A 10,766-nucleotide genomic window follows, 5' to 3' on the forward strand; every position below is an offset into this window, starting at 1 on the left:
CAAATGAATCTCAATTAAACTAAGAAATAAACCGAAATTAATTAAAGAATAAATAATTTGGTCAATACTTATCAGCAGCATCAAGTGAACCTCAATTAACACAAAAATGTACTGAAATAATTAAGAAATAAACCGAAAATTATTGAATGATAGCAGCAGAGAAAATCAGAACTAATAAAGATGTTCACATAATGTTGGCATTATTGGTGATGATGATAACGAAAAAGACAAAAAGGAAGACGCAACATTGAAGAAGATGAGAAAGAAGAAGGGAAGAAGATGAACCTGCGTGCGCAAATTTGGAAGAAAAAAAGAAGAAGGAGGGGGAGGAGGAGGAGTAGGAGGAGGAGAAGGAGAAGAAACCAGAAAAAGAGAAGGAGAAGGAGAAAGAAGCGCGTGATTTGAAAAGTTGTTATAACAACTTGGTTAAACTTGATTAAATATTTTGCTTGGATGTAGAGCTTTATTCTTGAAAAAATAAGCATTTTTATAAGAATTTGGATCCTCTAAATTTTAAATTTGTACTTTAGAAGGTAAAGTATAATTTTCTACTCTTGAATGATTTCTCTCTTATATTTATTCTTAGTCCTACCTATAAAATAAATAGTGAGAGATTACACTCTACTCCAAAACCTTTTCATAAAATTAATGTTATATACACAATTAGATTGACATTTATAAAAGACAATTATGAAAAGGTAAAAATAAAGAAAGGTTTTGTAACATGTTTTTGGGAATGATATAAACACCACTTTTATATACGAAAATATTTAAGGAGTTAAAATTTGGAGTAAAAAATAGTCATAACTTATTTTTTAGATTTTATTTGTGTTTATTATTTATCTACAGAATAAATACATAATATTATATATAATAATTGTATAATTAAAAATATTATATAAAATTATAAATATTAAATTAAATAATTTTTTTTGTGTCAAAAAATTGAATAATTTAACTTTGTATTATTATTTTTTTAATATTACTCTTTATATATCCTTTCAATTTTGATATTAATAAAAATAGATAAGAAATAAGAAAAGATAACAAAAATTTTGTGAGTAAATTATCGTTTTTGTCTCTAACATTTGGGGTAAATCCTTTTTGTGTTTCTAACATTTAAATTGTTCTATTTATATCCCTAACGTTTGTAAAAGTGATTTAATGTTATCCTGCCATCAATTACACATCATGAGCTTTAGTTAGATTTCTAAAAATCTCATCTTAAAATTAGACTACAAATGTCTGGGACAAAACCGATAATCCACTTCGGATAATAGTTTATCAAAAATTGAAACTAATCCGTGCAATATTTACCTATAATTCACTTTTTTAGGGATAAAATTGAACTTTAACACAAATAGTGAGTACAATATTAAAATCGAACACATTCAAATGAGATCTAATTGAGAATGAATACGTTCAAGTGAAAATAGTTGAAAAATACAATCTGATCTGTTAGTACAATTGACGACATGATAATATTGAATCACTTTTACAAATGTTAAGAATACAAATAGGACGATTTAAATGTTAGAAACACAAATAAGTCTTACCCCAACATTGAGGACAAAAATAAAACTTTCCTATACAAAATGGTGCAAACGTTATTTATGAAGCTTTTATTACTGTAAATTATACACCCCAGTGAATATCAAATGAAGATATTTAAATAGCATATTTTGTTAACCAACTATCTTTGGATTACTCTTCATTTTCTAAGTTCTAACAAGTAAGAAAGGAAACCAAAGTCTCAATACTCAAACAACCATGAGTGGAGATAAAGGTGACAAAGGAGGAACGCTAAAGATTGTTCCCATAACTTCGGTGTCCCAAAACCCTTTCCAACACGATGGTGTCAAAGGACATGCCGTAAAGCACTCCTCTTTCTTCACTTGCTTCTTATTGTTACTCTCCACAACATTTTCACTACCCTCTTCATCATTTTCTCTTCTCCTCTTCTCACCAACCTTCATTATTGAGCAAGAAACTGAACATTCTTCAGAGTATTCTCCAACTTCAAGAGGGAAGTTCAGTATAGCTTTGCTTCCTCTCATCTTGAAAGCAGCTCTATCGTATGCTCTTGCAGCTTCTATGGCTGTGTCAAATGTTCCGAGCCACACCCTGGATCCTTTCCGATTTGGGTCGCGAATCTCTGCGGCGAACTTCCCCCATGGTCGTCTCCTAACGCCTCTATAATGCTTATCCTCGTTCGGGTAACAATTTTCCGAGAAACTTTGGTTGCTGCAATTAGCGGTTGTTCTTTCATTTTGTTGTGTGAAGGTCATTGTGAGGGCTGGTCTTGTTGAAGGGATTGAGATTTTCTTCAAGAAGGGCTTGCGGTTGCTTAAGTTTGAGGATGTTGGAGGCATAGAGAAAGAGGCTTGAGTTTGAGGGATTTGAATATTGTTGGGGTGGCTTGAAACATAGTTTGGTTTTATATTATTAGTTCGTTGGGGTTGCAAATGATCACTGATGCTCATATTGGAGTCAAAGGCTTGCATACTTCTCTAAGTTCTAATTAAGTCCAAGGGCAGAATTAAAGGATTGCATAGAACTAAGAAGGGTTTAATAATTTGAAGGATTGCATAGAACTAAGAAGGGTTTAATAATTTGAATGATTGCCGAAAGGAGGAGTCTAAGAAAAGGGGAATTGAATTGGTTGTTTTGTTTTGTTGAGTGGAAAGTGGGAGTGAGAGGCGTATAAATATGGGAAAGACTGAAGTGAGGAAAGTAATTTGGGGATGCTTCGATATAGATTCCAAGATGGAGAGACGAAGCATCGTTTTCTTTCTATCGAGTATTGGTGTTTATGTTACGCCTCTCTTGTCTTTTTGGTTGATGTCAAATGTCAAGTTGACTATTTGTTCTAATGGGGACCATTGTCCACTATAAATATGGACTTTCCTGGTTACTTCCAACTGTAGTTGGATTTAAGTAGGGTGTTTTAATAGAGAACAATGACAGGTAAATCTACTTTTGTGGATTAACCAATTTTGATAACAGAGGGAAAAAGAATAATTATTATAAAATATGAGTTTGGTCTCCAATTTTATTTTTTAACAGTGTCTTTAATAAAAAGTAGTTATTATCTGTTTATACTCTGACTCAAAATATAAAGTCAGGTTCAATAAGGATAAAAGACCCAACTAAAAGAGATGGTCTCTGCTGTTTACCCGATCTCTTTAAAAGAGGTCGGACACGATAAAAAGAATCCAGCCCTACTTGTCCAAACAAGTAACTGTCTCCCCAAATATTTTCTACTATCTGTACCTTCACTAAAAGATAGATTTTAACAAACTCCTAAGATAAAGAGAATGGTTACCCATTAACACTACAACATTTTGGGTCTATGGCCACAGTTTTTTTTGTTATGGTAAAAAAACCGTAACAAAAAAATTATAGTTACGGTTTTTAAAAAAAGGGTGGCCTAAAAGGATCTATAGTCACGGTTTACAAGGGTGACCTAAAAGAGTCTATAGTCACGAATTTTTGGAATTTCCAAAAAAGGTCTATGGTCACGGTTTTTTAAAAAAGGGTGACTTAAAGGGGTCTATGGTTGCGATTTTTTGGGGTGACCTAAAGGAGTCTATGGTCATGGTTTTGGGGGATGACCTTAAATGGTCTATGGTCACAGTTATTCAAAAAAAGATGACCTAAAAGAGTATATAGTTACGATTTTGGGGGGTGACCTAAAGAGGTCTGTGATCACCATGTTGCAGGTGACCTAAAATGGTCACGGTTTTGGGAGTGACCTAAAATTGTCACTCTCCAAAAGACATCTATGATCACGGTTTTGAGGTATGACCTAAAAAGTCTATGGTCACAGTTTTACGAAAGGTTATTCTAAAAGGGTCTATGGTCACGGTTTTAGAGAGTGACCTAAAAGTATCTATGGTCACTGTTTTAGGTGGTGACCTAAAGAGGTCGATGGTCACAATTTTCGAAAAAAGGTGACCATAGAGTACTTTTGGCACGATTTTGGAGGGTGATCATTGATAGCAAGAATCGTTGTCGGTCTAGATTTTCTTCCTAAAGAAGGGAATCAATTCGTTGTGAGCATAGCTCCAAACCAACAAACAATCCTCCCAATCAAATTAAAATATGGGTTTTGTGTCACGAATAACGAACCCCTAATAAGAATTTACCGAAGTATTTGGACTCCGGATCGTCTCCCTAGGATACAATGAAGTACTCAATTATTGGCTATAAAGGGGTAAGGGGGGTTTTTGGGTTCATAAGAGGGCAAGAAAAGTAGATTAAGCAAGTAAGTAAAAAAAACAAGATAAAGAACTCTTGGCTAAGACTTGGGTAATTGAGATCACCATCCTTGTCAACAAACAAAATATTGATAATCGTGAGAGGCCAACCCATTAAGTCTACTTCCCAAAAGCTTTAAGTACGTAACATCTACTCCTAAGCTTGAAGTACGTCAAATAGGTTTGATCACATCAACCCTTAAGTCCCAACCTACCTACTAATTAGCTTAGTAGTGGGTTAGCGTCAATGGGTATCAAATTGATCACCAAGAGTTCTCAAATCACCAAATCCATTATACCCAATAACTCAAATTTACCCAATTCCCTTAGCTTAGACCAAGAGTTGACAAAACTACTCAAAAACTAAGGAGAGCATTTCATCAAACACATAGAGTGCAATAGAAATAAACATCATAAATTGCAAGAATAATAAAATCTACCAAATACTAATTGCAAGAAAAATAAATTCACAACTCAATTCATCAATAGAAGGAAACATCAACATCAAATTGCATTAAATGTAAACCAATTCCAACATGAGTTCATCATCACAAAAGAGAGCAAAAGGAGAAATTAACATCACAAATAAGAGAATAAAGATGTAGAGATGAGAAATAATAAAAGAAAAAAGATGAGATCAAGTAATTAAACATAGATCTAAGATAATCTAACCTAATCCTAACCTAATTCTAGAGAGAAGAGGGAGATTCTCTCTCTAGAAAACTAACTAAAGGCTCATGTTTACTAAACTAATTGCTCTCCCTTTGCTTGGACTTCAATTCTGCATGAAATACACTCAGAAACAAGTTGGATTTGGGTCTGGGCAGCTCAGAAATCGCCCCTAGCGTTTTGCCTTTAAGTGGGCCATGTGAGAGTATCGGCACGTACGTGCCATGTGCGCGTGCGCGTCGATTTGGCTATTTCTTCATCCGTGCGGACGCGGCATGTGCGCGTGTACGCCTCTATGTAAAACCACTTCTGTGCGTGCGCGCCTTGTACGCGTGCGCGCCCATTGGTGCATTCCCAATCTTTGTTTCTTCATGCATTCTCCCATTTGTATGCTTTTCTCCTCATTTCTTCCATCCAATACTTGCCTTATAGATCTGAAATCACTCAACAAACACATCAAGGCATCGAATGGAATTAAAGTGAATCAAAATCACCAATTTAAGGTCTAAAAAGCATGTTTTTACACTTAAGCAAAATTCAAGGGAGAATTACAAAACCATGCTATTTCATTGAATAAATGTGGGAAAAGGTGGTAAAATATCCTAAAATAAGCACAAGATAAATCACGAAATCGGGGTTTATCAATCATAGAGTATAGTTTTCAAATTTTTTTTGAAACCCTTCCCAAACGACGTATTTCCTCCCCCAAATTCCCCAATTCCCCCTAAGTTGGCCATTCCCTCACTCGTCGTACTTCTCTTAGGAGAAATGAATGAAGATATCCCTTGGTGCCAAAATCCCCATTCCCTTTCTCCCAGCCACACACCCTCCTCCCCGTCATGCACACGCCACCTCTAGTCATGCTCCAACCCCTCTCGTCATTCACAAGTCACCAGCTTCTTCCTCATGGTCATCGAAGCATCATCTGTCATCATCCCCTTTCTTCTGCTCATCAGTCACCAGCCCACTGTCCCTCGTTGTCGTATGTGGAGTCATTCGTCATGGTTGTCTCTCAAAGCCCCAAACCCCTCTTAACGTGATTGATGTTACATTGGGTAGATGACGATTTGTTAAGTGTTGAGGTAGGTAGGGCATGTATTAGACTTAAATTTGGCATTGAGTGGAATTTAATTTTATTTATAATAAGTGGAAATTTTTATGATCTATTGTTGAGGTTCTAGGTAGTGTGATTATTAAGAATGAGGACTTTAATGAGATGTTGATTTAAATATAGAGATACTCTAAGATCCTAAATTGTAATTCAGTCATAGGATAAGCGTAAGCCTTAATTGGGTCAGGTTGAGGAAGTTTAGAAGTGAGCATAGGTGTTTGCAATCTGAAAATAGAATGTGACTTCAATGAATGATTGGATTAGTTAATTAATGAATTAGGGGCTGAAAAATAGAGTGGCGTGATGCGTGAGTATCTTATACCATTTTTCCTATCATTTTCCAATTATTTTTAGTTAGATTTTATTTAGTTTTACTTGATTTTAGTGCAAAAATCCCTTTTGGACGCTACTTTTAGTTGTTTTAGTATTTTTATGATTTTAGGTGAAATTCAAAGCAATTCGGTAGAGTTTGGAGCAAAAACAGAAAATGCTGGTAGCACCCTCCCTAGGTGCTAAACGCCCAACTGGCGTTTGGCGCCAGTAGGGGACTGATGAGCGGATAATTTATACGCTTTTTGGCATTATTTTTACATAGTTTTTAGTATGATTTAGTTAGTTTTTAGTATATTTTTATTAGTTTTTAATTAAAAATCACATTTCTGGACTTTACTATGAGTTTCTGTGTTTTTCTGTGATTTCAGGTATTTTTTTGCTGAAATTGAGGGACTTGAGCAAAAATCAGATTGAGGTTGAAGAAGGACTGCAAATGCTGTTGGATTTTGACCTCCCTGCACTCAAAGTAGATTTTCTGGAGCTTCAGAACTCCAAATGGCGTGCTCTCAATTGCGTTGGAAAGTAGATATCCAGAAATTTCCAGTAATATATAATAGTCCATACTTTGCCCGAGTTTAGATGATGCAAACTGGCGTTCAACGCCAGTTCCATGCTGCATTCTGGAGTAAAACGCCAGAAACAGGTTGCAAAGTGAAGTTAAACGCCAAAAACAGGTTACAAACTGGCGTTCAACTCCAAGAGAAGCCTCTACACGTGTAAAGCTCAATGCTCAGCCTAAGCACACACCAAGTGGGCCCCAGAAGTGGATTTCTGCATCATTTACTCATTTCTGCAAACCCTAGTAACTAGTTTAGTATAAATAGGACTTTTTACTATTGTATTTACATCTTTGGAACATCTTTTGGATTATCTTTTGATCCTTTGATCACGTTTTGGGGGCTAGCCTCTCGGCCATGCCTGGACCTTATCACTTATGTATTTTTCACGGTAGAGTTTCTACACTCCATAGATTAAGGTGTGGAGCTCTGTTGTTCCTCATGAATTAATACAAAGTACTACTGTTTTTCTATTCAATTCAAGCTTATTCCTTCTCTAAGATATCCATTCGCACCCAAGAACATGATGAATGTGATGATTATGTGACGCTCATCATCATTCTTACCTATGAACGCGTGCCTGACAAACACTTCCGTTCTACATGCAAACAAGCTAGAATGAGTATCTCTTAGATATCTAATATAGAGGACCGAGTCTGAGATATTAGAATCTTCGTGGTATAAGTTAGAACCCATGGACGGCCATTCTTGAGATCCGGAAAGTCTAAACCTTGTCTGTGGTATTCCGAGTAGGATCTGGGAAGGGATGGCTGTGACGAGCTTCAAACTCGCGAATGCTGGGCGTAGTGACAGACGCAAAAGGATAGTAAATCCTATTCCAGTATGATCGAGAACCGAGAGATGATTAGCCATGCAGTGACAGCGCATTGGACCATTTTCACAGAGAGGATGGGATGTAGCCATTGACAACGGTGATGCCCTACATAAAGCTTGCCATGGAAAGGAGTAGGAATGATTGGATGAAGACAGCAGGAAAGCAGAGGTTCAGAGGAACGAAAGGCATCTCTATACGCTTATCTGAAATTCTCACCAATGAATTACATAAGTATCTCTATCCTAGTTTATGTTTTATTTATCTTTTAATTATCAATTCACCATAACTATTTGAATCCGCCTGACTGAGATTTTCAAGGTGACCATAGCTTGCTTCAAGCCGACAATCTCCGTGGGATCGACCCTTACTCACGTAAGGTTTATTACTTGGACGACCCAGTGCACTTGCTGGAATAGTTGTATCGAAATTGTGAAGAGAACTAAAATTATGAACGTGCGTATTAAGTTTTTAGCGCCGTTACCAACGAATGAACAATCACGATTTCGTGCACCAAGTTTTTGGCGCCGTTGCCGGGGATTGTTCGAGTTTGGACAACTGACGGTTCATATTGTTGCTCAGATTAGGTAATTTTATTTTATTTTTAAGCTTTTCTATTTCTTATTTTCGAAAATAATATAAAAAAATATAATTTCTTTTTCGTTTTTCCCACAATAATTTTCGAAAAAAAAATTTTATAAAATCATAAAAATCAAAAATATTTTTTGTGTTTCTTGTTTGAGTCTAGAGTCGAGTTTTAAGTTTAGTGTCAATTGCATATTTTTAATTTTCTACAAAAAATTATTTTCAAAAATTTCATGCATTGCATTCTTCATGATCTTCAAGTTGTTCTTGGCCAGTCTTCTTGTTTGATCTTCATATTTTGTTGTTTTGTGTCTTTCCTTGTTTTTCATATGCATTCTTGAATTATTAATGTCTAAAGAATAAAAATTTAAGTTTGGTGTCTTGCATGTTTTCTTTTCTTGAATTTTTTTCAAAAATAAGTTCTTGGTGTTCATCTTGACATTCAAAGTGTTCTTGGTGTTCATCTTGACATTCATAGTGTTTTTGCATGCATTTTTGGTTTTGATCTTAATTCTTCATGTTTTGTTTCATTCTTGCTGTTTAATAAAAAAAAAGAGAGAAAAACATCAAAAAGATATCTTTTCCTTTTTTCTCTTTCATCATTAAAAATTCAAAAATAAAAAAATATCTTTCCCTTTTTCACTCATAAATTTTCGAAAATTTGAGTTGACTTTTTCAAAACTTTTTAAAATTTAGTTGTTTCTTATGAGTCAAATCAAATTTTCAATTTAAAAATTCTATCTCTTTCAAATTTTTTTCAAAAATCAAATCTTTTTCACTTTTTCTTTTATATTTTTGAAAATTTCAATTTGATTCTCAAAAATCTTTTTCTTATTTTGTTTCATAATTTCAAAATCTTTACTAACAATTAATGTGATTGATTCAAAAATTTTTCAAGTTGTTACTTGCCTATTAAGAAAGGTTCAATCTTTAAACTCTAGAATCATATCTTTCTAGTTTCTTGTTAGTCAAGTAATCAACTTTAATTTCAAAAATCAAATCTGTTTAATTTTTTTTTCAAATCTTTTTCAAATTAAATTTTTCAATCATATCTTTCAATCATATCTTTTTCAAAATCAATTTCAAAATCTTTTCTAACCTTTTATCATTTTAAATTGATTTTCAAATCTTTTTTTTCAATCAATCCTATCTTTTTGTTTCAATCATATATTTTTCAAAACTACCTAACTAATTATCTCTAATTTTCGAAAATCACCTTCCTCTTTTTCAAAATTCCTTTTTAATTTAATTTTATTCCTTTTCTAATTTTCGAATTTTATTTTAAATTTAAATTAAAAACAAAAATATTTTTCTTTTCTTTTCAATTATTTTCGAAAATTCTCATCTCTCATATCTTTCTATTTAATTATTCATCTACTAACACTTCTCTTTCACCCAAAATTCGAACACCATCTTCCTCTCTGTGTTCAAGTTTTTCTCTTCCCCTTCTTTTATTCTTCTCTTCTACTCACATAAAGGGATCTCTATACTGTGACATAGAGGATTCCATATTTTCTGTTTTCTTCTTTTTCATATGAGCAGGAACAAGGATAAGAACATTCTTGTTGAAGCTGATCCTGAACCTGAAAGGACTCTGAAGAGGAAGCTAAGGGAAGCTAAAGCCCAACTCTTTGGAGAAAATCTGACAGAAATTTTCGAAAAAAAAGGAGACATGGCCGAAAATAATAACAATGCAAGGAAGATGCTTGGTGACTTTACAGCACCAAATTCCAATTTACATGGAAGAAGCATCTCAATTCCTGCCATTGGAGCAAACAACTTTGAGCTTAAACCTCAATTAATTTCTCTGATGCAACAGAACTGCAAGTTCCATGGACTTCCATCAGAAGATCCTTTTCAGTTCTTAACTGAATTCTTGCAGATCTGTGATACTGTTAAGACCAATGGGGTTGATCCCGAGGTCTACAGGCTTATGCTTTTCCCGTTTGCTGTAAGAGACAGAGCTAGAGTATAGTTGGACTCTCAACCTAAAGATAGCCTGAACTCTTGGGATAAGCTGGTCATGGCTTTCTTAGCCAAGTTCTTTCCTCCTCAAAAGCTTAGTAATCTTAGAGTGGATGTTCAAACCTTCAGACAAAAGGAAGGTGAATCCCTCTATGAAGCTTGGGAGAGATACAAGGAACTGACCAAAAAGTGTCCTTCTGACATGCTTTCAGAATGGACCATCCTGGATATATTCTATGATGGTCTGTCTGAATTATCAAAAATGTCATTGGACCATTCTACAGGTGGATCCGTTCACCTAAAGAAAACGCTTGTAGAAGCTCAAGAACTCATTGACATGGTTGCAAATAACTAGTTCATGTACACTTCTGAAAGGAATCCTGTGAGTAATGGGACGCCTATGAGGAAGGGAGTTCTTGAAATTGATGCTCTGAATGCCATATTGGCTCAGAACA

At 34.6% G+C, this 10,766-nt stretch overlaps 1 protein-coding gene and 1 non-coding gene across 2 annotated transcripts; both read right to left on the reverse strand.

Moving 5' to 3' along the window:
• Positions 1-1,596: 1,596 nt before the first annotated feature.
• On the reverse strand, positions 1,597-3,044 carry LOC112727433 (ethylene-responsive transcription factor ERF105). Its single transcript, XM_025777168.3, has one exon. It carries the CDS (start codon positions 2,502-2,504, stop codon positions 1,761-1,763), a length of 744 nt encoding a protein of 247 aa, XP_025632953.1. The 5' UTR covers positions 2,505-3,044; the 3' UTR covers positions 1,597-1,760.
• Positions 3,045-10,411: 7,367 nt separating this feature from the next.
• Positions 10,412-10,519, reverse strand: LOC112731019 (small nucleolar RNA R71). Its single transcript, XR_003166815.1, has one exon. It is a non-coding gene; the product is annotated as a small nucleolar RNA R71 (small nucleolar RNA).
• Positions 10,520-10,766: the final 247 nt, after the last annotated feature.

Source organism: Arachis hypogaea, chromosome 12 (assembly GCF_003086295.3).
Source record: "Arachis hypogaea cultivar Tifrunner chromosome 12, arahy.Tifrunner.gnm2.J5K5, whole genome shotgun sequence".
In the NCBI taxonomy this organism is placed as follows: domain Eukaryota; kingdom Viridiplantae; phylum Streptophyta; class Magnoliopsida; order Fabales; family Fabaceae; genus Arachis; species Arachis hypogaea.